Source organism: Penicillium chermesinum (assembly GCF_028974085.1).
Source record: "Penicillium chermesinum strain IBT 19713 chromosome Unknown utg000008l:1.0-1752722.0:1.0-1753981.0, whole genome shotgun sequence".
Taxonomy (NCBI): Eukaryota; Fungi; Ascomycota; class Eurotiomycetes; order Eurotiales; family Aspergillaceae; genus Penicillium; species Penicillium chermesinum.
The window spans coordinates 131,223-158,733 of record NW_026695318.1 but is presented as its reverse complement, the minus strand read 5'-3'; the positions used below and the strand labels follow the sequence as shown (position 1 = coordinate 158,733).

Sequence of the window (27,511 nt, the reverse complement as noted above, 5' to 3'; positions counted from 1 at the left end):
CCCTGAGATTCCGATCTCGAATGAGTTTCCGAAATAAAAATCTAGCAATAAACTTGCGCCAGCAGCCGTCAGCCGAGTCTATAGCATCGTTCCTTTGGTGTTTAAGGTGTGAAAGGTGAAGCTCAGTAATGAGCAAGAGAAGCGTAATCAGCGAGCCTCGAGAAATGATCTACCCCATGTCGGTAAATTTGCGCCAAAAGCGTCCTATGGTACATATAGGAATTTGTACTAAGAGCGTCCTATAGGACATACGGGAATGAATATTATACATAACTCAGTAATAGAGGGCCTTCTCAGACCTGCTCATCATATTCTAAGTCTAGCAACCCAGACTGTCATACCGTATAGTGTCTCGAAGTAGGCCAGCATCTACGATTTGATTGTTCTCATTGAATCCTCAGTCTCCCAAGAACACCATAGTACCATATAGCGGAGTTTTTCACCGTCTTTGGTATCCGCCGTCGTTTTCATAATTGTTTTGATGTATACCTTTTGCTCTGGCTCCGCACAGTGAAGGGTTGTCTATATAAAGGTCAGCAGAGATTCTTAAGAGGTAAGAGGAATGGCTTGACCCGCCTTTTCATTCTCAAGCGTACTGTCGGAGTCTTCACCAGAAACACTCAGCATATCGGATATATGATCTGTATCCGAAACAACGAAATCCCTATCTTCACTTGTTTCAGAAGGGATATACTCGGACTCGGAATCTGTGGCTGTCGAGTCGGAGGCGTACGCTCGGTCAAAGCTCTCTGATGTGGGAAGACAGCCGGGCATAGTTGCTCCTGTCAATATATTGGCGATTCTAGACAAGCTTGGGATGGTGCTTATGTATGATAAGGGCCGGGATGCTTCTAAAGACCGCACCTACCACATGTTGGTTGCATGATTATTATATTATGTTACAATATGACGGAAACCAAACGATGCGAACTATCTATCAAGTGAGGGCAAGATAACTAGCCACCATAGATATACACTGATACAATTAAGCCTTCTTATTGGCTGTTCTCTCTATTCACCCCTACATTCGGGTCAGGGTACTCAAATTACTGCGGAAGAAGTAAAAGAGAGGCATTCAGTCCGCTGCTCTTGCTTCTTCTTAGCCCTCATATTAATCGCCTACCTGTTCTATGTACGACCGTGAACCAGGTAGCAAATCTATATAGCATAGGTCTTGTTTATGTATAGATCTACTATATCTCTTCAACCTTTGCAGAGACTAAAATCGACTCGTTAATATATGCGTGCTATCGCCCAAAGACCTGACTGATAATAGGAGATTCCCTGTATAATTGAATCGCCGAAAATACGGATCGTCCAGTCAGAATAGACTGCTACCAGAATCAAGGAAGAGCTTATTGCAATGAGTCAATTGCTGGTCTATATGAGAAAAAACCTAGAGAAAATAGTAAAGCTATACATGTACAACAGAGCTCCTCTATGAAGTGAATCAGAAGTTTAGGGTTGTGACCAACTTCTCGCTGAAGCAGCCAGTGCCCAGGACTACAAGCTTGAAACTATTTGGGTCCATTGGCCAAGCAGGCGGAGCCACAAGGCGACAGCGATGAGAGCATGAGACCAGGTGTCTTAGAGGACGACGACAGGCAAGGAGGTTTTGTTAACACGCTACGGTAGCTGTTGACATAGCATCGTGCCGAGGACAGGCACTGTAACAGAACGTAGTTAGATCTTGTACAGGTGTAGACAAGCGATTGCTATCAGGCAAATAGACAGTTCTACTGCTAGACGCTACATTGATCTTGTATAACGTGATCTACTTATATATATACTATAATACTGCTTGCTGTAGATAGGGAATAGATTGCTTGATTGTATGAATTAGACAAGCAGCTCTTCGAAGGCATCAACTCTTGGCATGCCTTGTCAAAAATCTTTGTCGATATTTTGGGCGAGCTTGAGACTGTCTACAGCACAGTCTGTATGGTACAGTAATTGATGCTCTCGACGAGTGTACAACTGGGCTGTTCGATCTTCTAGATTTGATCACGAAGAACGTCTCGAGGTTTCCGCATGTCAAACGGTTGGTCTCAAGCCGATCTTGGCCGGAGATCACGGAAAGGCTGCACTTGATTCCTGAGAAGACGAGAATAAGTCTTGCGCTGGATGAAGCGTCTGTCGCAGGTGCTGTTAAGGCTTTCATCCACATCAAGGTTTCACAACTAGCCAAGCTAAAGAATTATACCCAACAGATCTGGGATACTGTGTCTAATATTTTGAATATACTATACAAGTTGCATACTTAGCCGGTCAACTTTCCCCAACCGTCACTGAGTACTTAAGTCGACGCGATCTTGCGACATTTGCCCAGGCCTCGTGGTGGCTATCAGGTCTTGCTCCCTCTTTCAGGGCCATTTTTAGCGAGACTCGATGAGAACGACAAGCTAGACGCGACCTTGGCCTGTAAGAACCAGGATAATGGAATACCTCCCCAGCCAAAATATCTAGAGACCCCCCTCGGTGGAACAACCAGCGAAACCTTTCCCAGTCGCCTTGTTCGTATGCTTCGAGACAGAGCCGATTAATACCACCTGGAACTTCTTGAAAAGAAGCACCATGCTTGATCAGCCAACTTAATAGCTCTTTATAATTGCGCGAACAAGCTGCGCGCTCAACCATATCGCCACAAGGGATGTACTTCAAGGATGCTCCAAGCTTGGCCAGACCATCGACCTCTGGAATCAACCCGTTCTCTTGATAGGCCTGGGATAAAATATGGCTTCGTGATATGAGATGAAGTGGTTCGAATTGTTTATCTTTGTCCTGCATTTCCAGATGATTGTTTCCAAGGGCCTGCATATTTTTCAAGCGTGGATTTCTCAAGGGTGAAATGAGAGCTTTGCGGCCAAATAAAGATGCTGTCCGACGGCAAAGGGCACGGAAATGTAAGTAATCAGGAAGGTCGAGGTTCACTGCGATTGATTCCCAAATCTCCAGCGGTAGATCACAGAAAGATGCCTTCATCCTCTCTGTGTGGTCCATACTGAGGCTTGTGTATGATGTATCGTGGCAAATGACGGATGGAGCTGATTTGGTCCTGCTTCGATGTTGTGCGATGGGAGGCGCTCGAGCATCACCAAATTGCTGACTATTAGTCCGGTTTGTGGTAAGATAATGTAGGTAAAATCTAGCAACAACAAAAACGTAGGGCGTGGTGCGTGGTCTGCTCAAGACCGTTTGTAGGGAGGACTCTTGGATAAAATATGGAGAGGATACTTTCATGATCAGAGCCAACTAGATGAAGTTAGTTGACTTTACTAGTGCGGTCACATGTTTATTGCAGTTTCTGCCAAAGCTATGGTGTCCGCCTTCAGGGGTATCACGCCTCTATTTGATACGACGGTCTTCTGCGCCTTCGAGCTCCCAGGAACTCCGAGACCATCAAAGCCATTTAATTCCTCTCATAGCCATAAAAGTCCACGATCCTTGTGTGAACTAGTTACTCGAAGACTCTGTGACTCCATCGGGAGAACGTATTCCCGAACAATGCGGGTCCCGTCACTTGCTAGTCCAGGCAAACTCTCATCGTTGACTCACCCTTGCATCGGCTTCTATATTATTCGCCCAGCTTCAACCGCTGATCCATGGCCCGCACATGCTTACGTTCGTGCAAAATAGCATCGGCTTACCCCGATTTGCTTCACAAGCAGCTGAGCTAGTCATCTTTATTCTGAGTATGAATCGTCGCGTCTTGTTTCGCGTCGAGTCGGTCGCAGGGGCAAGATGTACGACCTAAAATAAAGGGACCGCTCATAGAAAACATATAAATTTGTGCTGTGCTCAAGAAGCTTCTCGGCTATTTCCCTCATGACATGTCGGCACTGACTAGATTCCGTACTAGGTGCTCTAGATCAGTTCCCACGGCATATCACCAAATGCTTCAAGAAATTCAGCCTCTCTTTGGGAGTCTACAAGCGGCAGTGACGGATCGGCGGTACGGATTGAGCGTGGAATCTCGCCTGGTGATATAGTATCGTTTTCGCTCGAGCCGGACACCCGCTGGAGACCGGAGCCATTACCGCCTGTTCGTAGATATGCGAAAAAGGCGTGAAAGACACATCGCCGGACAAAGCCAGCACTGACTCGACGGGTGGTCCACACCTGATTCAGGGATGTCTCCTCGAGCGCGAACCGATCGGCATCAATAGAGTCAGTGAATGGCTTCCCGCATCTCCTCTCGAGATCCACGTCGTCTTCACTATCCGGTGGAAAGTCCGAGGGTACACTGGGGGGAATCTGAGACTCCTGGATCGGAGGCTGCACGGGGATATCGAACCCGAAACTCACGGCCAAGGCAAAGAACCGATCTATCAGTGGAAGTTGGAACGAGTCTGGCTCCCGTCCGAGGTTCAGCCGCGACGCCCGATCAAGGTCTTCTCTTTTCCGGGGCACCCGGCGATGGTGGTCCTTTTTGTGCGTGAGTTCAAAGGCGTATTGCCATCCGAACCGCCAAAGGTTCCAGAGAGAGTCTCTTTGGCTGGCTACGCCTCCCAGGAGCACGGCCATCCAGTTCTGGCGCCCTAGAACCGTATCGATGGTCTCATCCCCCTTGAGAGGCATGAGGCACAACTTCCGCATGGCGGTCTGGGCGACTTCTAGATATAGAACATCCTGGAAGAAGGTAGTCAGCGTCGGGATAATGAAGTTGATCCTCTGTAGATTGGCCCATGCTCTGTGCCGGTCCTGCGGTTCCATGAACTGAAACAGGGTCCCTTGCCGCCACTCACGCTGTAGAGCGCAAAGGTCCTGGGGAGAGGTTGCCGGGGCCCGTGAACACATGATCCTGACACTGGCCGCATCTATCCGGGGCAATAAGCCCTCGTCGCCTACAATATACCGGAACGTTTGTCGTATATGCTCCAGGTAGCAGCGTATCGGCTGTTGCCGTGGAAAAAACAAACTGACGTCAGCATGCCGGGGCTTCGCAGTCCTACAGTACGCACCTCATCGCATCTCATGGCATTGATTTTGTGCAGCACCCCGATACTCATGCCTTCCCAGATCCCCGTGATGGGGAGAAGGGCGTCGAACGCGTGGCGGAGCACGGGACGTAGAGTGCGTAGGTAGCGGCTTTTCCTGCTGCCAGGTTCGGCTTCGAGAATGCCCCACCAATAGTTCTCGCCGCCTCGTTTCTCACCCCGGTAAGCACCCCCTGATACAGGCGGAGGCTGTGATAGATCTGCCCGTCCGTGGGCCGTTTCTCGTTGGCGTATTCCTCGTTGATCGCGCGAAAGGCATCGCTCTGGCGAGCGATCTCACTACCTGTGGACGCTCGTCAACTCCTGTTCGCGCTGTGTGTCGCGTTGGCAACCGACTCGGCTCTGCAAGGTAAATATCAACGATCCACCACGGGTCTTGCGTGCCAAGCTCGCGAAAGTATCGCTCCGCCGCGACGATCAGACTTTTGCGGTTGAGTGGGACGAGGGTGTAACCGGGGCTAACGCCGAGCTGGGGGAGGGCCAGGTCCGTCAAGCTTGGCTGCTGCAAGAAAACATGAGACCCCCAGTGTAGAGGGTGTATCAGGATGGGCACATGGGCGTGTTTGCTCAGTCGCTGACAGCCTTGCACTCTCAGAATGCGCGCGATCCGATCGCTGTTGTCTGGGCCCTCCGCCAAGCGCCAGGCGGCTTTCCCTGCCGATAGATCTGAAAGCCGGACGACGGCGGAACCTTTGCAACAGATATTTTTGAAGCTTTGCAACCGCCGCTCGCTCGACTCGACCGATTCCTGGTTCAACCGGCCTCGGCGGGAGCTTCCATTTTCGCCGGTGGAACCCTGCCAGGGCGGGCATCTTCTTATCGTAGCGGAACCTAGCACAACGGCCTGGAAGCCGGGGAGCGGCTGTTCATACTATCTATACTCTCGCGGTGTGAGCAGATCGTAAATCAATAGAATAAATACGCTCAAATCGGAGTTATCGTCCTCATTTCAAGGACTGGTCCTCCGATCCTACAGAGTGCGACTGGGGTAGGCACGCTTTAACTATGGCACATTTCTGAGGTTCCCATAGTCTCTGCCCGCAGGTTTACTTTGACCGTACGTGATGGACCCCACTATCCATCGATACTTTGTCCGTAGCGGTCGGGACACTTTGTCATGCTTCCAGGCTATGATGAGGTCGGGCAAGCCAGGACCTCGCTGTTTGACCCCAATGGTTGTAGCTTCTGTGCAAGACGGAGCACCGTATTCCTATGGTGAGCACGCCTGCCCGTTTCTCACTTCCGCTGACTGCCAGGAAGGATTCCTTGCTTGGGAGCTTCTCGTCGCTAGTGCCTTGGTATTGGATTTTGATATTGTTATATAGTGTAATAATAGTATTGAAGTAGTTATATCTTGCAACTAGTTACAGTACTGTACAAAATCTCTGGCGACTTAATACTCCATCTCTTGGCTCGGTCGATGGCTAGCGGTGGCATCCAGCGCCTCCATCTCTAGCTCCGCTCTTCTCTCGTGTGTCTGGAATTCCGCAATGGCCGACTTGAGTTCTTCTGCGAGCTGACGCAGTGGTGCAGGATCCTCGAGGGAACTGTGCGAGCCGTTGTGAAAGACGTACATCATATCGTCGGCAGACCGAGCCACCGTGTCCTGAAGAGTCTTCAATATATTATAGCAGGTGCGATAGAATGTGTTTTCGATCTGTTGTCGGCCAATCTGGCGAACGACAGCTTGTAGCTCTTGCATGGGAGCGGGCTCTTCCTTGCAACTCGCGGTTTGAGTCCCACGCCGTGGGCTAGAATTAGTGGGAACTGGCCGACATCCACGCTTCTCCGACCTGGCTTTAATAGCTTCTCTGTGCCGTCGGAGAGATGCCGCCCAAATACTCCAAGGCCCTTGAAAGGGAGGGCGGATTGGATAGAATGCAGGGCCCGCAGCAAATGTGGGAAGCGTCTCTCACGTCCGAGGCAGACGAGCCACCTGTCAATATGCCACCCTCTTGAGTTGATGGCTGATCTGGCTCACAAAGTTGACGTAGGCCGCAGTCACGAGATTCACCGGCCATAAAGTCTGCTTCCAACACTCTATCGTCTGAACCGGCAGCGGTTACCAGTCTCACCAGGGCTCCTACAGGATGATCTTCGCCGCTAACCCCTCGCGTTTTGCGATGGGGATGACCATGGCGATGTCGGTGTTGAGTATTATTCCGCTAGCAATCCTCTTCGCGGCGTGCAGCTCAAAGTCGGCACCCCAGAGCCTCTACTTCATGAAGGTGCGTCTGGAGAGCCTGGGCTCGATGGATGGCGTGTGCGAGCTTACATGACCTAGGTCGACTTGACGTCGTTCCCCGATCTGAAGAATCTCAAGCTCCGACGGTCGGCAAGTATCACCGACGGGATTCCGTCCGACGCAGTAAGTAGCGCCGCCGGAGCTGTTCAAGGCGCGGCGGACAGCGCTTCCCAGACCGTCTCGGCTGTCAGTAGCACCGTGAGTAACGCGGCCAGCAATGCGGCCAGCCAAGCTAGTGACGCGGTCTCTTCGGCCTTGGGACAGTTCAAGCCCCAGTATCCAGACTACTACGCCGTTGGGCTCCGCGGTTATTGCCAGGAGAACAAGGGCGCGCCATCATTCTCAAACTGCTCGGAGCCTTCAATTGACTTCGCTTTCGACTTGCTACACATTTTCGGCCCACTGTCGGATGAGATTGAAGCCCTTCTGCCGACGCAAGAGAAAAAGCATTTCGCGCAAGTACCACGCTGCGTTTCGGTGGGCCATCGTCGGCTATGTGATCGGGACGGTGTCCGCGGTCTTGACGGTCATTCTTGTCGGCACCTCGGCGCTCTTCGGCCGAAAGCTCGGGCTTAGGAGGAGCTACATCAACGCCAGCGTTCTCGTGGCCACGACGGTGAGTATTTCCAGACGATAGTGCGCGAAGTGGCTAACCGATCGTCAGCTTGCCCTGGTCTTCAATCTGGGTTCGTCCTGTACTGTGACCATTGTCTACAGCGTCATGTGTTCTCTTGTCCGTCACACCCTGTATAAGGTGGGTGTCGACGCGAGTCTAGGAAGCCTCCTCGTCCCCGCGTGGTTTTGTGTGGGGCTCTCTCTAGGCTCGGTAGTATTTGCTGCTCTTCTGATGAAGCATCCTTACGCTGATCAATACAGTGATACCAAACCAATTCTCACATACGATGGTTGCTAAAGACTTCCATCTGCTGGGTTCCCCGGTGCAACTGATATACAGCCGCAAGAAATAATGCAAGCAGAGTACTATAATCAGCTGATGTGGCATTTTGAGACACGGAACAGAGGCAAACCGCCCCTAGTGTTTCTTAGTGAGATAGGTGCGCTCTCAGTTCCACATTACCTATCAGATACTCTAAAGATAGCTATGAAGTTTATTCACGCGAGTCTATTTAAGCAAATTTATTCAGGCAATTTAAGAATTCGTGGGCAGTCATTGACCCGGTTCCCTAATTAGAGGAGGCCTATCGGTTTATTAACAGGATGAAACTTTAGAAAGTTTGCTCTATAATACTGTAAGTCGCGAATGTTGATGAAAGAAGGTGGCCTTCTCAAACCGTGCCCTTTCGTATACTCCCATCTCGAGTATTAGCTCAAAGTCTTCATGTCCTCCTCGTCAGGTTCCCAGGCTAAAACCCTCGTTCTCATCTGTCCCAGTTTCTTCTCGACTATCTTTTCCATGTTGGCTCTTTCGTCTTCAGTTAGAAGGCCCATCCGTTCTTTCCAACGGTCGTCTTCGGTGCTCGTTCCGGATCCAAAGAATCGGCTATCAAGCTTCTTCCAGAACACAGCGTCGAACGCGAAGTTCTTTCTCGCCGCATAGGTGATCCAAAAATCACCGCTCTCCCAGCTTTGTTGGCATTGGCCGGGAAAGCCTTTGTTCATCTTTCAGTCTGCCGCGGTCTATGGCCACGTTCTCCTGTTCGCGCAGCACCTTCAAGAACGTCTGAAGGCGTGACTCATACACCTTTATCCACGCCTCCATCCCCGCCGGCCAATACTCTGGTTGCTCAAGAAGCAGCCACCACGGTGGGGCTTGAGAAAACTCCACTGGCGCAGCGTAAGTGAATTCCCAGTCCACAACCCCTACGATTTGAAGGTGTTCGTCGACCAAGACATTAGAGGGCCGAAGATCGTCACACCAGATGTTAAACGGTCCTAGATTGGTGGAAGAAGCCGTGAATCGACCCTCCCTAGCGAGCTTGCTGAACAACAATCTTGCAATATATCTGCGTCGACAGTCATCTGCGGATTCTATAGCATCGTTCCGTTGGTGTGTGAGATGCTCGAGGTGGAGATCTGCCAGTGTATTGAAGTAGGATGATGCTGACTGAAAGGTTTCGTTCCTCCTTGGTAACTTCGAGCGCGGAAGAGTCCCTAGACGAACGAGTTCATTGGCGCTGTAGGATAGTGGTCTTTGTGCCACCTCCCAGGTAAAATCATCAACCTGGACCAATGATCCTATCCTAGGCAGCTGTAGCGTGGATAACTGGAGCAATATATCCGCAAGTTGTCCGTATAGCAATTCAAGCTTGGCGACATCGAAGTTTAGGTCAAGGGACGGGCGATCCTTAACCGCAAATCCAGGGGTGTTAAGGACGTCGCTTAAGTCCATTACATGGTCGATGTATTCCATGATGACAAATGGACCAAGGCCAAGAGGATTTTCCTCTTTCGTGCCCCAGTGCAGGACAAATGGTACGGGAATCGTCGTATGCTGTTGTATATACCTCATTATATAGACTTCGTTGCGCACCTTCTCATCAGGAAACATCGTAGCACCGGGTTTGGGAAATCGAATGATTGCAGAACGGCCGTCCTCAAACTTCATTCTGAAAGAAACATTGAAAGCCCCGGCTTTTGGATCACACAGCTCAATAGGCTTTCCCCTTCGATATTTCAGGATAAATTTACCTATTGCGATCAAAGTCTCTTTCTTGAATAATTCGTGTACCCAATCGTCTTGGATGGCCTCACTCTTTTCCCACGCGACATCGTCGAAGCACATGCGAGTCTGCATCTCTGAAGATGTGAATGGAATAAACAAGAACGGGGAATCACCAGATGCTTGATGGTTGAAGAGGACAACGCGGCGCTCTTAAAAGGGGGTGAGCACTGAACATTTGAGCACACGGGTTGAGGCAGCTCCACTTCTTCTACACAGCCACCAATGATAATACATAGTTAAACGCCGCTGGCCCTCCTGTGCGTGTGGCGACCGAATCCGCCTTGGGAATTTTGCCGACAACCAACTTGCCGTTCCTACGGGACAGGTTCGAGCATGAGGGGAAGCGGGTGGAAGATTGTATTTTAACCCTCATTTCGGTTTTCTTCGGAGTTCGCTCTAACTAGATAATATAACTAGGCACTTTTTCATGGAAATCTTCGAGGCTCCACCTTTCGTACTACGGATCGGGTAAAGACTGAGTAGTTTTGTGTTTCAAACAGTAGTTAGTCTGTTGCTCACCGCTCCCATCCCTGCCGACCCAAAATAGGCTACTACATCTCTACCGTTATCATAAATTATGGCTCGTCTGGAGCTTTTTGGTACGGTAGAATCAAGAAAGCAGCAGTGAATAAGAGTATTCATAGGATTAGTGGTGCCGCGAGATCCTTACCACAAGAAGTTGAGGCCTCCTAGGAACTGCGAAATGTGGTTGAGGCTCCTAGGAGCAGTTGTGTACAACGTCATCGTGAACGTATAGCAGAAAAGGAAAAAAAAAAGAAAAAGAAAAAGAAAAAGGTTATGCAGCGGAGTTGATCGGGTTCAGCAGCTTTGGGCAGTCTTACCTGATCAAATGGTGACCCGTTCGCTCCTAGGAACAGATCCGTTTATGAAACGATCCCTTTTATCTTCAGGCAGCGACTGGATACTCCTGGGAACAGTAAAAAGTAATTTAAGACTCCTAGTGAGATGTAAGTAAGGTCTGACCGTTAAACAGTTGGTTTTTGATAGGTGCCCCGGCGGCTAGTTGACCGCGGCGCTAACGACTTTTCCGATTCAAGCTCTAATAATAGACCTGAATCTGCCTGGAAGAGTAAAGGCGCTTACAGTACGCCCATGAGGCGATTCTGGAAGAACGGCAGTCTGGTCATTATAAAAGCAGTCTATTTTCCTGGGGATACTCACAAACCAAACTTTCCATCCATCTCAAACGTTCTCAGGAGTTTTGCTACAGTGAGCACATCTACTTCCAGACCCAGCACATCCTCTTGGCCCTAATATAAAGACGTATGATTCCCCCTTTCGGCCACCTTGCAAGTCTAATTTACACATATACCTACCAAGCTCCCCCAGAATGGCATCGAACAAGGACAGCCAAGGCAAAGCCCGTGAGGAGACGGACTTTAAGCTTGGTATTTCAGCATCGAATGCAGGGGCCCTCGAGGAGCAGGGCAAGGCTTCTGGGGAACGCCGCGGCAAATCCTACGGTCCAGGATCGTTTAAGATCCCCAATGCAGCCGAGGAAGCTCGGCTCACCGAGACCGCAAATGTTTCCGCCGAGAAGCGCCAGCACGTCACAGAGAATGTCTCCAAGGAATATAGGAATAATTGAGGGAGAGTAGGAGTGGAAATGGACCTTGTCTTCTTCGGGGGCTAGTCTGTTATTGAAAGCATTATTCAACCATAAGTGCTTTCCAGGCTAAATTTGCGTCATTCATGTCACTGCCGCTCGATGTTGTCACTTGGTTGTCGCTTGTTGTACTGCCTCGGCATGAGAGGCCTTCGTCCAAACTACAGGGATGGGATGGAGGGAGGCCTGGGGATTTGGGTTCTGGTTGTGGTTTCTCCTTCTCTCTTCTTTTTCTTCTTCTGTTCTCCCTAGACTTAGTATCTCGAATACTAGCACAGCTACTATTCCGTCCTGTCCGGTGTACGGAAGCTCTCCAAAGTCGCATGAAGACTCGCAAAGCATTTGCCGGGAAGCCTTCTAGCTGTAGCTACGGCAAAGCCTGCTGACCCGAAACTGGGTTGAGCAGGATCGAATTTGATTGTTTGCCCTCACAATTATCTGCTGCGGGGAAAACGAGCGCTGTTACCTACCTTGGAGACCACGTAATATATCATGTAGCTTTCAGCGATGCGGCTCTGGAGCTTTGCATCATGGGTGCCATTGAACGTCTGGGCTATCTGCTAGCGGTGACTTTCTCAGCGCTTGTAGTCCTCTGTTTATCTACTATACTGGCTGGCCCTAACATTCCATTACTGCCGTCTATATTTTGCTTTCTAGAGGTAGATGTCTGTTTACGCACCCCGTCGAGGTGGTCACTGATATGGCAGAAAGATAGATTCCCATGGGCATACGATAGGAAGTATCAATGTACTGGACCTCTCCTGATTACTCCGTCTCACAGGGTCTGATTACAGTATCCATAGGGGACCCATAGGATAGGACAGATCGAGATTCATGGGTCTTCGCTCCCGAATATGACAGAGCATCCCCTGTCTAGGTCGGAAAGAAGCTTGAAAGGTAGGCCTTGTAAGCTCCGGTCCCTTATGATGATGAATCTAATGCTTATGGCTAGACGAGGACAGCTATTTCATTGGTCTTCTGAACTACTGTCATAGCCTAACGGACCATCCCGACTCCCTGAACTGCTCTGTCGTCAGCACTTCGTTCACACCGGACCAATCTTCTATCCAGGGATTGAAGTTTAATGGAAACGCGGCTTTGCACTATTCCAGACGATACCTTGCCCATGCGGTTTGGTCTTATATGGCCGGACTACTCATGACCCTTGCAGGCACGATATGCGGAATCCGGTTGCTGTGGCGTGCAAATGGGACTATCTTTATCATGTTCTTTGCGGTTGTAAGAGATACACGCCCTCTGGATAGGCTCAAATTACTCACAGATAATAGGCATCGTCGGTCTGTGTAACCTATGCTACAGTGCTTTCTAGTATAGCATATGTAGTAACTTTTAACAGCGTACAAGGAGTATTTCAGGCCGCTGAGTTCAAAGTGAAGTTCGGTGGTCTGCTGGTGATAGCATCGTCTGCGGTCCTTCTTTCTTACGGGGCATTAGTAGTTTGGTCTATAACCCTACTGTGTTGCTGTATCTAGGTCACAAGAACTGTGATTAGTCTATGTAATTTAATGTCGTGTAGTCGTCGTATACCAAGCAAGATAGAAAGTTCTATAATTCACGATATACCGTAACCTGCTGTTGATTTGCCTGATCTTAACTTGGCTCTTGGCTGATGAAAACCTGTAAGACATACAGTGACTGGAAGATCTGAAACCGGTGACCTAACTATCATTTATCAGAATAAGATCTGTACTTTATATTACTTGGTGTGAAGCTTATATGCACCGCTATGCTAGGAAGGAGGATCTTAACTAAATCTGTGTATGGGATCTTATACAGAAAAAAGATAGTACTAAGTCGGGCGTTTGGATTGTACAGTAGTCTGTATCTCAACTACCCCCCTCTCTTGATGGCTTAGAATATACCCCTACCAATAGAAGCCTATCCTTGGCGGAGCGGAACAGCAACGGCGCTGCAGTTCGAGATACATGGAAGTAGAGAGAAGAAGAGGAAGGGGAATATAAGGAAGAGAAGACCTGTATGGAACAACGACCTAACTCCCTTGCAGCATTCCCATCCAGAATTCCCAACTCGCATAGTTCGGACGATACTGTACTTGCAACACCAAGATGGTGGCAATTACTGAGAAACCATCTCCCTGTGAGAAGCCAGCAGCCAATCCGACCCGAACCTATACCCCCTGGCTATCCATGGACCAAAAGGTATGACCAACTCCCGTGGATTGCTTCGCAAAGGCAAGCGCTACCAAATTTGTCGGACACGAAATTGCGGGCCCTCTATACCAAGTAGCTAGATTTTCCTGATCACCAAGCCCTCACAAAAGGCTGGAGCGACGAACAATCCCGTTCGTGATTCCCTCCCTCTCTCCTCGCTTTAAACGTATTCGATCGTTCCAACTCTGTATCCTCCTCCTCGCCGCCTATAAAGCAGCCTGCCCACCCCAGCACTGTGTGCGTGTATGTGAAAACCCACTGAAAGATATCCCTCCATGATGCCACCCACCCCCACTGACCGTCTCCGCGACTGCATGATCCTCGCCATACTGAACCTTTTCGGCATCGTGTACTTTGGTTTATTTGCGATCCAGCTATGCATCTTCCATTTCCCGTCTAGGCCAGATGGCCTCCTGGACATGGTTTCATTGCTGACTTTCTGTGGCGGGGTGATCTTCTGGTGTCTGACCAGTCTAACGTATCGCATCATCAAAGCTTTCGACCAAACCGAAAGCCCGGACTGGCAGAAGCTTGAGTTCTGCGGTGCAATGACTCTCATTAATGCCACGTCCATTCCGTACGTGCTGGTTCAGTATACGGCGTTCCCTTCCGCCCAGCTGAGCTCTGTGTGTGCCTTGTCGTTGGTTGCAGTGGCGTATTTGGTGGACTTTCTCGGGGTTGACTCCGATGCATCCGTGGCTCGCGCAAGGTTTCCGTACCACTGCGTTTCGCTCGGGCTCCTGTCTTTGGCCCCAGCCATCTATGCTCTCGCCGAGCCAGGGTATACGGATTCGCCTTTGACGACTCAGTTCTTCCGGTCGGCCTTGTGGATTGCAATGAGCGCGCTCAACTACGCGGTCAGGCCTTTGGAGAGATTGAACCTCATCGTCGGATGGCGGCCAAGCTTGTATGCGATGCACCTGGCGATATTATATAATGCCCTGGTCTACTCACGGGTTATGATGCAGAACAGCCTTCTCAGATCTGGCTGAAAATAGGAGTGTTCCAAGGAGGTTGTCTGGATGGTGTATCGTCGATTACCAGCATTTGAGCGCTATCCACGATGCTTCTGTACATACTACGATCTTCTACTACAACAATGTCGCTTCCCGGATATGAAAGGGCGGGATGAACATAATATGTACAGTGCTTGTGAATTTATATATCGATAGATATGTAGTAGGCTTTTACCTAGCCGAAGTGTTCGTGTTCCACCGGATATGCTGGTGTCGTCGTACTCTTCCTTAGGTTGCTGTATCAGGGTATTCCACATTCATGGCGAGCGAAGCTGTAGATCAGGGAAGACAGAGAGAATCCCGACCAGGCAGATAGATCGGAACAGCGGGGTTACGGATTCGAGCATCACAGACAACCGGGCATGTCCTTGATCAAGGTGCTCAATTCCATTTGGTGCATCCTTTTCGGGTGGGGAGTTGTGGGGCGGCCGCACGGACTGAGACGCTGAAATCCTTATCGGCATTGCATTGCTCGCTTTCGGTTCCGAGCTTGAAGATCGACCCCGTGTGGCACGCAAGTTCGATCGGGAAGCAGAAAACTTTGAGCAAGGAGCGCCCATATATACATATATCCAAGGATCATGGCTTCGGGAGGGGGATTCTGCGGTTGACCCTCTGGCAAGGATATACTATGCTCGAACGATTCCCACTTGAGATCCTTCTTATCATTGCAGAATGGGTGCGTACGGTCACGTCCTGTCTAATAATACCTTGTTTGACTTTACAAGCTCTGCCCCCAATCGATACGGTCGTTATGCCTGGTATCATCGCGCCTGTTTGCTGCGTACCGAACGATCGTTTATCACACGCTGGCAATCCGCGCCGAGAGCGAATGGGCGCTGAACATCCTCGATGTCGAGAAGTTCTTTGGCGCGCATGGGGGGGCGGGAAGCTGCATGGTATGTTCATCTGATCAGGAATCTCCATTTCACGGCGCCGATCCAGATTGCGCGTTTTAATCGCTGCGCGTACTTCAACGCGTTTCGCAACTGCGCTGGCCACGAGCAGAGAGGTATCCTGGGATGCTCCAACGAAGCCAAAGCCCACGAACAATTCGTGGATGATATATCCCGCCAGGTCCAACTGATCCTGAGCCGCCTGGAATCAGATCAGCTCCATTCGTTCCGGTAGGACAGATCAAAGAAAACGAGACCCCTTGTCGACCCGATTGCTGAACGTGCCAGGTGGCGACTTGGCGTCTGCTTGCCGCAAGGCGTTGTTGACGAAAGGGGCCTGCTTCCCAAACAGCGCAACAGTCTGAGGAGCCTCGCCTTGGTGACGGATGCCTCTTGTCCGCACGCGGGCGCCTCGCTTCGTGGACTCGGTCAATTGACAGCCCTAGAGGAACTGGCGTGGGAAGGCGTCCAGCATCCGACCGAAGTGGATGCCCTGCGGGCGTGTTTGCGACAGAATCGCCACCATCTCCGGACGCTAGTGATTGGATCCGGCACGCGCAGAAACGGGATAGATCTCATGTCTGATGTTCTTGGAATCGCTGACCAGTGTATATCGGACGATGCCACGATCGATGCGCAAAGCCTCGGGGCCCTGTCCCGGTTGTCACTGTCAAGGATTACTTTACCCCCCCTCCTGGACCCGCCGGCAGCATCTATTCTGACTTCATTGGAAGAGCTCATCTTGCGCGACTGTCCGAACGAGCTAGACTTTTTAGACGGCCTTGCTCTTTCGACCACCTCCATGCGCATACAGCGCTTTGAACTGAGCATTGCCGAGACCCCGGGGCGTGGAGAGCACGAGCGAGAGATCAGACCACTGATGTCTTTCCTCCTCTCCTTTCGGGGCTTGATACAACTCAACCTAAGGCTATCCCGTCTTCGAAACATGCAGCAGATACACTCCGCGATCGCGCACCATCGGTCATCCCTGAAGGGCCTTGTCTATCATGAATGTCTCGCGCCATCCGTTATCGCCGCAGACCCCGACGGGGCTCAGGGCTACGGTCCAACGTGGCTACCCCTCGTACCGCATGTTGTGGATTTGTCTCGCATCTCGCATTTAGCTCTCAGCGCCTCCCCTTCCTTGATGGTATGTGAGGATCACCGAGTCTATGACACCCACTGACAGGGACAGCTGGCCTACCTTCAGCCGCACGCCAGCACGTCAGCCGTGCGCGTCCTTCATTTTCGATTCAGTGCCTATGATCATTTCGGCATTGACCCCAGGGAGGGTATTGTTTCTCGTCTCCGGGCACGGCGAGCGAGCGCGGCCAGGGGCTCGGTGCCCCAGACCCACCCCGATCGATCGATTATCAGCAGGCTCAACCAGAATAGTACGACAGACGGTGCTGACGCGCAGATCCCCGGAGCCCAGGAAAACGGCATGGTCGAGACTAGTCCCTGCTGCCCTATCGACGACGTGGAAGGGATTCTTGACTTTGCCGAATGGGCGTTTGGTCCAACGGGCTTACGCGCCTTGGAATTCCTCGGCGTCGGCGATTTCTCGCACGAGGGTCGGTACGAGCAGCAGCACGTGCTATTCGTCCGACCAAGGGCGGGGCAGGACGGCCGCGGCCAGTTCGAAGACAAGCCTTGCTTTACAGACGGCGATACTTTCGCCGTCGCAGCGGCGAGCGCAGAGCTGTGGCCGGGCCTTGGGGCCGTAGATTTCGAGTTCCTGTCTTCGTGTCCATCTGATAGCTTGATGGACTCTCCTTTCGGGTAGATCCCTCCTAATCAACTGCCGTGCCACCCAACGCCTCACCAGTGCTCCAGCTTCAATCCTAGACTACATCGACTTATGTGTTGGCACCGTTCTTGTCCATGCCCTTCCTATTCCTCCACAAAATTGTCGGCATCGTTGTCCTGTTGGAAAGGGATCGGCCACGGCAATGCCCTAGCCCGGCGTGGCCATATCAAGGCCAAAGTGCTGCTACGGCGAAGCTACAGTACCATAACCTGTCAGTCTAGCGGAGAAGCAGCACCATGCAGGAACAAACAGGGCTAATGCAGCTAAGGGTAGGTTGGTACAAAGCGGAATGTTCGATGGAGTACCTAGAAATAGAACTAAAGTTGGTAATTCACTGAAGCTTGTCCATGCCCCCCTCTTTCTCAGCCACTGAGCTCGCGCGCGAATCAAAATTGGCATCTATGTTGAGCACAAACCATTCCGGATCGAGCAAGTTTGAGGTGGCGGACGCCCCCGACCAGCGTGTGCTTGTTGTGTGCACTGGGGAGGACAGTGGTCCCTTTCCGTGCAGGTATATAGCCAAGCGGAAGTGCAGCATAGCTTGCGACCATAGCAAGGTGTTTGAAATGATCTCCCGGATCTGGTGGCGCACCCGAGGCAGATTGCTTAACGCTGTCTCCGTCTGAGGCAAGAAAAAGACCTGTGGGTCTCCGCTTTCGATTTCTCTAGAATAGGACCCGCAGAGTCGAAGCTCTATCCACTCGGTCTCCTTCGGGCCAGGAGGGTCGCGGTGCTAAATAGATCGGCGCTGAGCGTCCGGTCAGACAATGGATCGGGCCCTGGCCAGAGAACCCCATAGTTGCTGCCGTACACCGGATAAAATACCAACTCCACCATCGTAGCCGGGTGAATTGGATGACGGTCAACAGCGACGCAACAGGGGGAGTAAGTCCCCGCTCCAGGGATTGGTATCGGCGACCCTGGTCCAGCTTCCGTCAGCTCATCGAAGTACACAAGCACATGGGTCCCTGATCGTATCACTCACCCCAAGGACTGGGTATGTCAGGTTGATCACGCTTCTGTTCCTCCCGGAGCTGGAAGTGGTTGTCAAGCGCTAAGATCATTTGGGCGAGTTCTGAGCGATAGCAAAGGACGGTGAAGGGGGCCTGGGATAGCTGCCTGGGTCTAATTTATACTAAGCTGTCCGTCCTAATGATGTGATAGGCATAGTTTGGTAGCTGGGTAGAGGTAACTTTGAGTCTTAAATTGCCTTGGTGCGTAATATCTCAGTTGCGAAGAGGCTTATTGCGCCAAGTGATGTTAATTGAGCAGGTAGATGGCTCTCATAGTGAATATATAAACTATATGCAGTGTGTCAGTGGAGAATAAATGAAGCTCTGTTTCTGAAATCTCTGTTCCTCCCTTTGATTTTTTTTTTTTTTTTTTTTGGCTTTTCTCTTTTTCTAATCTTAGGTTGAGCGTTGCTTCTTGTCCCCGCACTACGAAAATTGAGCTAGAGCTGCCGCTGTCAAAGTGCTCAAATTTGGAACTTGCCACGACTGGACTGTGTCTTGGAGTTCTCAATGCTGTTCTATGGAGCGCAGGTTCCTGTGTCACTGTGTATTAGGGTCCTCTCTTGAAACATAGAATCAGATGACAGAATTCACAGGGCATTCCCAGAACTGCAGCCCTTGCAGAATATAGCCCCATTGAGGAATATTCAAGATCCCACCAAAATAGCACTAGTTACACTGGATCTTGTCGGCTTGTCGACTGTTCCCGTTCTAGCCTGCTTTACATGGCAGCGATAATGGAGCGGGCGGAACAGCAAGGGCTTCATTGACTTGACATCGTCCCGCCGTGGCTCCCCAACCCTGCCACAGCCGGGTTCGCCGCCGAGCTATTCCATTGATAAAGCATTGAGCCAGTTTCTGCATGGAACCTTTCAAAAACTTTGCCATAGCAGACCAGGAGCGCTTCTTGGTTGGCAATACGCTGGTCCATCAACTCGATCCTCTGGCCTAAATGGCCGTTCGATGCTCGGAGGAGCTCGTTCTCTTCCTCTAATTGTAGTGTGTATGCAACCTTGGCGGCATGGCATTCCAACAGAGTTGAATATAACCGGATGATCTCAAAAGAATGCGAGGCGTGATCTGCTTTGTCCTGGCTGAGGCTGCTCAGCTCATTCAAAAGTGGATGAAAAGGACTAATGGAGAGATCCTGTGGGCTACACACCCCACTACACACCCCAAGCAGCTGTGGCTTAGACAGTCAGTGAAGCTAATCTCAGCACATCCTATCGTCATGTACAGCATACATACCGGGCTCTCGCTGGTGTCTGATTTTATAGGGGATGGATTGTTCTCCTGGGTCAAGGGTGTGGACTCGGGCCCTTTTTGATATTCTTGGCCGCTCAGATCATATTCGTTGTTAGATGTCATGCTGCCTGATGGTAGATGGTCGCAGATACTGATAGAGACCACCTCTTTGCCAGGTAATATATTTATAGGAGAGATGGGAATCTTCATGGTACAACCATTATTTCCTGTTGGGGTTTTGGGCCGCCAAAAGATGCGGGAGACCTTTTTATTCTATCGCTCAAATTCCCACTTCTGGGATAAATTAGGCGTGTTTTCTTTTTTTTTTTTGGTTTAGATCCTATTAATCCAATTGTTAAGAGGCTAGTAAGACTAATTGGATGATCTTTATACTCATATCAATTACTAAACTTGCTATCGGTATCTAAGCCAAGAAGATCGTTGGTTTCGTGGCGGCAATTTTACATGAAGCTATTATACAATAGGATGATATACAGAAGGTCAGAACAAATCAGAGAGCGGATACTGTATGGGGTCTTATATTCGAGGTCTATAGCTTTAGAGATAGACTCCTAGAAATAGCCCTCTCCCGTGAGATAAGAATTTTTAGGAGACCGCTGGTGATACTGTAGACCGCCGATGATAGATCAGAAGATAATTTGATTGACAGGATAGTAGTGTATGAAAATATAATGGAAATGCTCCCACATAAAGAAGCATTAATTGTGAACATGTATATACCGTACGTACTGTATCTACAGGTCTTGTCCTTGACATGTTCAGGACACTGGGTGGAGAACTCTTCTATCTAGTTCCTAACTGTACTGTATGTAACACGGCTTATCGCCCATCGTAAAGCATAACCGGCAAGTGGCATTCTCTATGAATGCGACCCACTTCTGCGTTGAGGCTTTCGCGCGGAGTTCCTACCGGACACAAGAGGTGTGCTGATGGGCTTGCGTGACCGGAGACATTTGAGCCAGTCTTCTCTAGTGCGGGGCTTCGGCGCGGCGCTGTGATGCGAATTTCTGATTTTTGGGCCCACCTGCGTCGAAGGCGCTACTGGGCTGCCTAGCATTCCGCTGGGAGCGGGCGGCCGTCCCATGCGAAGAATGATCCGGGTTGGCCGGCTGGAGGGACAGACTTGAATCTCCGGCATGATGGGATCTTGTTCGCTGCCTGCAGCGCTGGCACTGACCCTGTCTCGCTGAGATGTACCGGTCAATCGTTGATGGTAGCGTTGGGGATCAGAGGGTGCGGTATGCCTTCTAGAATGGATCCTCTGGGTGCGAGACATCCGTGCTATTTGAGTATGTAGAACAAACAATATGTAAACGAACACAGCGGGATACATCATGGTAGGCCCTTATTTGTAGACTCCGATCTTCTAGGTTTCAGACACCCCTCCTCTGGACTGATGTTGATGGCCCTTTGACAGATCCTGAGGCAGCGGGCCGTGAGGGAGGCAACCCGAAAGACCGGCCGAGGAGAATACTGAGGTGTGCTGACGATGTTGGATCAGGACGTACTGTTTCCCGAGGCTAGCTATGGCCATTGCACGTACTTCAGTCCTGGTTGCCCGGATGCCAGTTTGATGCGCCACGAACTTGATTGCCCCGAATCTCCGTTGATGGGGGGGGGGCAGCATGGCGGTTTTCTGACAGCTACCTCAATTAGTCGAACTTGGGCGTCTAATCCGGCTGGGTCTGATTGCAACACGGAACACAAAATGCGGATGCTTAAATTTGAGCAATGACCGTGGACTCCCATCACTGGTAATATATATCCACGAGCGCCTTGCTCTCTCCCTACAGAATCTTACAGAGTTGCCCTCTTTAGTATGAGCTCCAATAGCAACACAAGACGGGCTGAAAAACGGCAAGCCTGCCGGGAGGCACTGGCAAACCATATTTGTCAGTATCGCGCGTGTTGCTCCCTGTCAGGACCAACTGACTTTTGCTCCGTCGACCAGATCGTCAGCTCGGTCTCACCATTCCACCCGATCGCGTACGTCTTCAACCTTCGGCGGATGATGGCTACGCGTGGTCCGTCTCCAACGCCCAGAAACATCTTCTTGAAACCCCACTCGGTCGAGGTACGGTCGGGCTTTATCAAGAGATCATCGCCGAGCTGGGGAAATCCATCGAGGCCGTCCGGCCACAAACCCCGCAGGGGACTCCAAGGAGCAGTGAAGCGTCGTCGGCCTGTCTGGTAAGCGTTCTTCGTCCGGGCAAATCAAATTCAAGCTAAGACAGCTATTCAGAACCGCACATTACTGCCCCACCCAGAGAGCTTTACTGAGGTGATTCAAAGATTAGAGGTGGAGAATGAAAGGCTCGTTGGGCAGGTCGAGCAGTATCGGGAGCAGTCCGAATCCCTTTTGCGCAAAGAGCAGGATTGGCATGCAAAGATTGCTACCTTACAAGCCGAGGTCGTGTCGTATCAGCAGGTGATTCAGACACTCGAAGAAGACGTCTCGAATTCCCGGACCAGCATTCTGGACGCGATAGAAGTCCTCAAAAGCAATCAGAATCTGTTGGAAAAGAAGTAGACAGCCGCGGGCCGTGCACTCTTTTGAATGGAGCTGCTTGGGTCAAGGCCTACTGTACTTACATATTATTCAATAAGATCTGTCTATATCTCTGACCTAGTACCTAGGAGCTATAAAGGCGATCGCCTTCCTATTGTTGGATAGGGTATAATAACTATATCCCACGAGCGGAAGCACTCCATATACGGTGATACAGATATTAGGGAGCTCAGCCATCCAGTCAAGATTTGCATTGGTCGAGCGATATAAGGACTAAGGCCTCCGAGATATCGTTAGACACCTTAGGCACTGACGCATGATAGGATCCGTCCAGAGTTTCTCTGAACCGTTTACATCTAGACCAGCTATCGCGGATCCAACCCATGATCGGTGCTTCCTTACTAGGACCGCACTGGGCGTGGGCCTCATAGAATTATATATATAAGAACTGTCTCCGCGCCCTTATTCAATAACAGAAAAATAACTACTTCTAGGTTCGGTGGTTTCAATAGATACAGTTCGCTTCGACTTCGAACAATCAGGTACCATCCTGTATACTATACAGCGTCCCAAGATCGGACGATCGGTATAAACTTATAAGCCTCGTCATTATATCATGATAAATTGAAAAGCCCAAGGAGTATGATCCAGTAATTCCCAATTGTTCCTATGATTTCCATCATGCAGTATCGCCTTCGCTGTCGCAAATGGCCTGAGGGGGTTAGAGACCTGATAAGAATATGAAGAGCGGTGGAAAGCTTACCTTTCGTCTCCTCTTGAAATCATCGTAAATCTCCAACCAAATTTCTAAAGCATCGCAGTTGTCTTCCTCCTTGGTCTCCGGGTTATATTGACATTTAGGTCGCTTATCTTCAATGAGGTGTTTGGGAGCGGAGAGCCATGGCTGTGACATATTAGCCGATTCAGCCTGAGAGTCGGAATGTGTTGAGTCTTACCTTGGGCACAGGCCAGTCCGAGAAATGCAGAAACTTGGCCTCGTAGAGAACCCTATATGGATCCCACGTTTCTAGTTTATTGCCTAAGTATGCAGCGTGGTCATCGCCCCGGAACTCTCCAGTCAAAAGGCCGTATGGCCTATGTGGTAGAACCAAGGCGCTGTCTTTGTATAAGTTATTTAAGATTTCCATGTCGTAGTCATTCGAGCTGGCATTGTTGATCGCTTCCATGACCCGGTCAAATTCGAACTTGGACGGTTGGATCAGGACCAGGTGGGAACTCAATGTTCGGTCGTGCGGATTTAACCAATACGCCCGCGGCATCGCAACGGGGGAGGATGGTAGTACGAATAACTCGTCCATTGACTGAGTAAACCCCTGGGTTAACGGAGTACTACTAGGTGCGGCCATGTCGGTAATAAGGCTCACCCGTAAAACAGTGGAGTCGGAGTCTAAGCTCAGAACCCGATCGTATTGGGTCTGGTTGAATGCAAGAAGCTTAGTGTAGCTCTCTGCCCACGTGTCTACCTCGCGTCAATTATGAATCACCATAAGACACTCTGTAAACTCACCGTCGATCCCGAGCCTGCGCTGAACGTGGATAGGCTTCAGTTTGACATTGTACTTGTCCCGGGCAATACGAAGAAGCTTTGATTCCTTTGAAGTATCATCGCCCTTGAGGGAAAAGGCCTCTGGGTACACCATCAATCGATCAGCCTTGCTGCCAAGACGGTGGAGGGACTCGAAAAGCATAACAGAGTTGCACAGGTAATCGGTCCCGGTGACATATTGGATGTAGGCATAGCGCGACCAGTCGACATTCTGAACCTGATTTTCTAGGGCAGCGCATCGCAGAGCCGGGAGAGAGCTTGAATATGGTCGACAATGGAAAAGGCTGAGCAGAGCTACCATCAATATCACCATCAGCACGAAGCGCAGCGGCCTAGGGGAAACGGCAGACATGGAGTCTCTCGCTTGTGCTATCTAAGGGGACTGTTACGCTCAGTGATAGGGTTCGGTGTCTTTCTGCTGTGACTTCCGAAAATTCACACACTCATTGCTAGCTCCAGATGGTCGAGAAGGCAACGAGCTGTGGGTGTCCTGGGCCTCTAGAAGCAAAATATGCCGTTCAAGAAGACGGTCGGCATAGTCTACCATATTTCTCTTGCTTGTTTTAATTAATTTCTCTAGGTTTTAAGATGATTGTTGAGTATCTTTGCTCTTAATTAGGTCAGTTAATTGATCTTTCAGCTAAGTACCCATTATTTGGTGTAGAGGTAGGGGGTTCTAGTACATCTTTTGCAGCCCATAACGATCCAAGGAGGGTGTAAAAGTTTAATAGAATTGATTTGTACAGTAATACGGCTTGCTCTCGATATGTAATTGGCGGGCGTTTCATCACACTGTCATCCAGTTGCGATAGTGAATTGACTGTAAATACTGATATAGTATAACAAACTTGTACATACTCGTGCTAGCTTCCCCCCCCCTTTTATTTTTTTTTATCTCATCTGAAGCTCGTGCCTATAGTACATGTACAATAGGCTTCACAGAATTCAAGTACTAAACTGAGCGCCACATCAACTTCACCGAATTTGAGTATTTTATTAGAGCCAAATTGAATATCTTGAGTCCTTATTTGAGCACGGCATGAACGGTACTAAGTTTGAGTGTCAATTTTGAGCATCATTTAGGTACCTAGTTGAAGCATTATTTGAACACCTAATTTGGGCTAATTTGAGTATCTTCCTCGAGTCCTTATTTAAGCACGGAATGAACAGTACTGAGCTTGAGCATCTATTTTGAGCGTCGTTTGTACAACTAATTTGAGTACCATTTGAGCACCACTTGAGCACCTAGTTTGAGCGCCTTTGGGCACCTTATTTGAGTACAGTACTATTTGAGCACCTGATTTAAGCGTCGTTTGCGCACCTACTTCAAGCACGATGTAGATACCAAGTTCAAGCACAATTTAGGGACCTGGTTTAAACATTGCCTAAGTACCTAACTTGGGCCAATTTTGAGCACCTGATTTAAGCATCGTTTGTGTACCTACTTTGAACACTGTTTAAGCACCTGATTATGGGTAATTTTAGTATCATACTGGAGTCCTTATTCGAATACAGAATGGACGGTAATAAGTTTGAGTATTTATTTTGAGCATCATTTGAGCACCTAATTTGGGTTAATTTGAGCACCTGATGTAAGCATCGTTTACACACCTACTCTAAGCACTACTTAGATACCTAGCTTGAGCATCTTTTAAGCATCTGTTTTCTGCTAACTGAAGTATCTTGAGTCCTTATTTGAGCACGGAATAAACAGTACTAAGTTTGGGCATCTATTCTAAGCATGCGATTGGGCGAATTTGTGTATCTTACTTGAGTCCTTATTTAAGCACGGAATGAGCGGTACTAAGATTGAGCATCAATTTAAGCCTGAATCACATAACTAATTCAAGCACTAACTATTCAGACCTATAATTTAAGCGTCGTTTGCACACCTAATTTCGGCCAATTTGAATATCCCACTTGACACCTTATGTGAGCATCATCTATATACCGGACTTGAACATCTGAGCGAGTGTTTGATTAAAGCTACTGAATTTGGGCCGAATACCGAATCATAGTAAACTAACCCTTATATCCCAATGCTCAACAGCTGGTTTGAAAGCCGATGATGGATGTTACGCATTATTTGACCATCCTAGATCGGTTATCGACCACATTAGCGGCCATTTCGGGGATACCACATTCAGCCAAATAGCTCTCCAGCTAATTTTCCAGTTCTTGCATAGTTCAAAATTTCACTGGCTACAACTCTTCATGTTGGCTAGCCTGTATCCCCAATTCTGCAATGCACCAGAGAGGGGGGGCTTCTCGAAATAAGTCGATCATTGGTCTAAGTATCTAAGTACCTAGAGTAAGATAGAGATGTACAATATCAATAAGAGCTCGGGCAGGCTTTCTGAATCAAGGTCCCTCGCTTGCCAGAAAGATCTTTTTCTACCTTTCCACACAGATCGAGAAAGATTTGGGCGCCATTTGAGCACGACTGAAATCAAAGCACCGACTGTCCTATTTGGGTATTCTAAAGCCCCCCCCTAAATCCCCGTCAGTCTTTCCCAGTCACCATACCCCCACCTCCAGAGCCAGCCAAAATATCAAGATCATCAACATGTCCAACGCCCGACACACGGTGGGAGGTGCCACAACTCACCCAACCCGCCGCCCCACCCGGGGCGGAGGCGGAGGAGGCGTAGCCCGAGCTCCGCGAGCGTGGGCTGGCGGGATGGAGAAGGCGCCCCACGCGAACAGTGCTGGGTTACCGCGACAGAGCCAGGTGAGTGTCGGCCGCTGCTGGGAATGATCTTTCGAACGTAACGTTGCTAAGCACGGTGTCTCGCAGAGGCCGCTCCGCACGGTCAAGAGATCCCCCAAGACTTCGAGCAGGCCATGAAGGCCGCTCATCCGGTGTGCGAGAAGATGATCCGGGAGGCGGACCAACGTTACCAGCAACTGGCAGCGCACCTTGAGCAAAGCCAAGAGGAAAAGGCTCGACTCCAGTCTATGGCGGATCAAGCCAACGCGGACAAGCACGCGGCATGCAACGAGGTGGGCCGCCTGAAAGGGGAGATTGCCCGTCTTCAAGACCATGTCGGGAATTTGGAGTCGGACCCCCAGGGCTATATCAGACGAGCCGAATTGAACACTGTTCTGGAGGAAATCCATGCCGTCGCCACTTCGTTGACCGGCAAGGTCTGGAAGAAACTGGAGGAGTCGAACAATGTCTATTTCTCGACCTGCTTGCCGGGGGATGGATATGCGGAAACAACCTGGGAAGGGCAGAAGGAGCAGGTTGGTATGCCCGGCAGTCCTCTTCTCCCCGTTTACCCTGATCCTATGATGTCATGCCCAGAGCCCCAAGATCTGTCTTATATCGATCCTTACACATCCGTGCCCCAGGGCAAATGTTGAATCGAAGCGAGCCATATACCAGCTTGTAAATTATATCGCTTCGAGAAAAGGCGTCTCTTGTTATATATATAGTGCCAGGCTGAATACAGTGGGACGGCCGTTTTGTGGTTATGTCTGAGTTTCCCAGCTTATATGCATTGACATATAATCCGACATCATGAGATGAAAGCATATAGAGGAAGACGACAGCAACCTAACTCCCTCCAGCGATCCTCCATTCTATCTTCCGACTCGCAATCATAAAGCGGTAAGAGTGACGTTGGGAACCAAAGATGGGAGTGTAGCATGGGTGACTCTAGCCTGATAAAACTGGCACCGCTATAG

At 49.9% G+C, this 27,511-nt stretch overlaps 13 protein-coding genes across 13 annotated transcripts; 5 read left to right on the top strand and 8 right to left on the bottom strand.

Moving 5' to 3' along the window:
• Window positions 1–546: 546 nt before the first annotated feature.
• Window positions 547–774, bottom strand: N7468_009840 (uncharacterized protein; the record flags this gene model as incomplete). Its single annotated transcript, XM_058479135.1, has 1 exon — window positions 547–774. The coding sequence occupies one exon, from the start codon at window positions 772–774 to the stop codon at window positions 547–549; it is 228 nt and encodes a 75-aa protein (XP_058325703.1).
• A 1,494-nt stretch (window positions 775–2,268) lies between these two features.
• Window positions 2,269–3,240, bottom strand: N7468_009839 (uncharacterized protein; the record flags this gene model as incomplete). The annotated part of the gene is made up of 1 exon (XM_058479134.1): window positions 2,269–3,240. The coding sequence occupies one exon, from the start codon at window positions 3,238–3,240 to the stop codon at window positions 2,269–2,271; it is 972 nt and encodes a 323-aa protein (XP_058325702.1).
• Window positions 3,241–3,864: 624 nt separating this feature from the next.
• Window positions 3,865–7,950, bottom strand: N7468_009838 (uncharacterized protein; the record flags this gene model as incomplete). Its single annotated transcript, XM_058479133.1, has 10 exons — window positions 3,865–4,896; window positions 4,962–5,186; window positions 5,278–5,809; window positions 6,059–6,182; window positions 6,238–6,350; window positions 6,398–6,748; window positions 7,085–7,212; window positions 7,273–7,542; window positions 7,706–7,891; window positions 7,942–7,950. 10 exons carry the CDS (start codon window positions 7,948–7,950, stop codon window positions 3,865–3,867), a joined length of 2,970 nt encoding a protein of 989 aa, XP_058325701.1.
• An 862-nt stretch (window positions 7,951–8,812) lies between these two features.
• Window positions 8,813–9,997, bottom strand: N7468_009837 (phosphotransferase family protein; the record flags this gene model as incomplete). Its single annotated transcript, XM_058479132.1, has 1 exon — window positions 8,813–9,997. The coding sequence occupies one exon, from the start codon at window positions 9,995–9,997 to the stop codon at window positions 8,813–8,815; it is 1,185 nt and encodes a 394-aa protein (XP_058325700.1).
• Window positions 9,998–11,276: 1,279 nt separating this feature from the next.
• N7468_009836 (uncharacterized protein) lies at window positions 11,277–11,534 on the top strand (the record flags this gene model as incomplete). Its single annotated transcript, XM_058479131.1, has 1 exon — window positions 11,277–11,534. The coding sequence occupies one exon, from the start codon at window positions 11,277–11,279 to the stop codon at window positions 11,532–11,534; it is 258 nt and encodes an 85-aa protein (XP_058325699.1).
• A 2,488-nt stretch (window positions 11,535–14,022) lies between these two features.
• Window positions 14,023–14,736, top strand: N7468_009835 (Hly-III-related protein; the record flags this gene model as incomplete). Its single annotated transcript, XM_058479130.1, has 1 exon — window positions 14,023–14,736. The coding sequence occupies one exon, from the start codon at window positions 14,023–14,025 to the stop codon at window positions 14,734–14,736; it is 714 nt and encodes a 237-aa protein (XP_058325698.1).
• Window positions 14,737–15,391: 655 nt separating this feature from the next.
• N7468_009834 (uncharacterized protein) lies at window positions 15,392–17,442 on the top strand (the record flags this gene model as incomplete). The annotated part of the gene is made up of 5 exons (XM_058479129.1): window positions 15,392–15,439; window positions 15,489–15,659; window positions 15,706–15,887; window positions 15,945–16,806; window positions 16,852–17,442. The coding sequence occupies 5 exons, from the start codon at window positions 15,392–15,394 to the stop codon at window positions 17,440–17,442; spliced, it is 1,854 nt and encodes a 617-aa protein (XP_058325697.1).
• Window positions 17,443–17,797: 355 nt separating this feature from the next.
• Window positions 17,798–18,530, bottom strand: N7468_009833 (uncharacterized protein; the record flags this gene model as incomplete). Its single annotated transcript, XM_058479128.1, has 3 exons — window positions 17,798–18,199; window positions 18,292–18,386; window positions 18,452–18,530. The coding sequence occupies 3 exons, from the start codon at window positions 18,528–18,530 to the stop codon at window positions 17,798–17,800; spliced, it is 576 nt and encodes a 191-aa protein (XP_058325696.1).
• Window positions 18,531–19,242: 712 nt separating this feature from the next.
• On the bottom strand, window positions 19,243–19,847 carry N7468_009832 (uncharacterized protein; the record flags this gene model as incomplete). Its single annotated transcript, XM_058479127.1, has 2 exons — window positions 19,243–19,662; window positions 19,728–19,847. The coding sequence occupies 2 exons, from the start codon at window positions 19,845–19,847 to the stop codon at window positions 19,243–19,245; spliced, it is 540 nt and encodes a 179-aa protein (XP_058325695.1).
• A 757-nt stretch (window positions 19,848–20,604) lies between these two features.
• N7468_009831 (uncharacterized protein) lies at window positions 20,605–21,078 on the bottom strand (the record flags this gene model as incomplete). Its single annotated transcript, XM_058479126.1, has 1 exon — window positions 20,605–21,078. The coding sequence occupies one exon, from the start codon at window positions 21,076–21,078 to the stop codon at window positions 20,605–20,607; it is 474 nt and encodes a 157-aa protein (XP_058325694.1).
• Window positions 21,079–21,564: 486 nt separating this feature from the next.
• Window positions 21,565–22,275, top strand: N7468_009830 (uncharacterized protein; the record flags this gene model as incomplete). Its single annotated transcript, XM_058479125.1, has 3 exons — window positions 21,565–21,637; window positions 21,697–21,935; window positions 21,988–22,275. The coding sequence occupies 3 exons, from the start codon at window positions 21,565–21,567 to the stop codon at window positions 22,273–22,275; spliced, it is 600 nt and encodes a 199-aa protein (XP_058325693.1).
• A 658-nt stretch (window positions 22,276–22,933) lies between these two features.
• On the bottom strand, window positions 22,934–24,173 carry N7468_009829 (Golgi Precursor; the record flags this gene model as incomplete). The annotated part of the gene is made up of 4 exons (XM_058479124.1): window positions 22,934–22,966; window positions 23,018–23,158; window positions 23,211–23,734; window positions 23,783–24,173. The coding sequence occupies 4 exons, from the start codon at window positions 24,171–24,173 to the stop codon at window positions 22,934–22,936; spliced, it is 1,089 nt and encodes a 362-aa protein (XP_058325692.1).
• Window positions 24,174–26,387: 2,214 nt separating this feature from the next.
• Window positions 26,388–27,187, top strand: N7468_009828 (uncharacterized protein; the record flags this gene model as incomplete). The annotated part of the gene is made up of 2 exons (XM_058479123.1): window positions 26,388–26,526; window positions 26,604–27,187. 2 exons carry the CDS (start codon window positions 26,388–26,390, stop codon window positions 27,185–27,187), a joined length of 723 nt encoding a protein of 240 aa, XP_058325691.1.
• Between the last annotated feature and the right edge of the window lie 324 nt (window positions 27,188–27,511).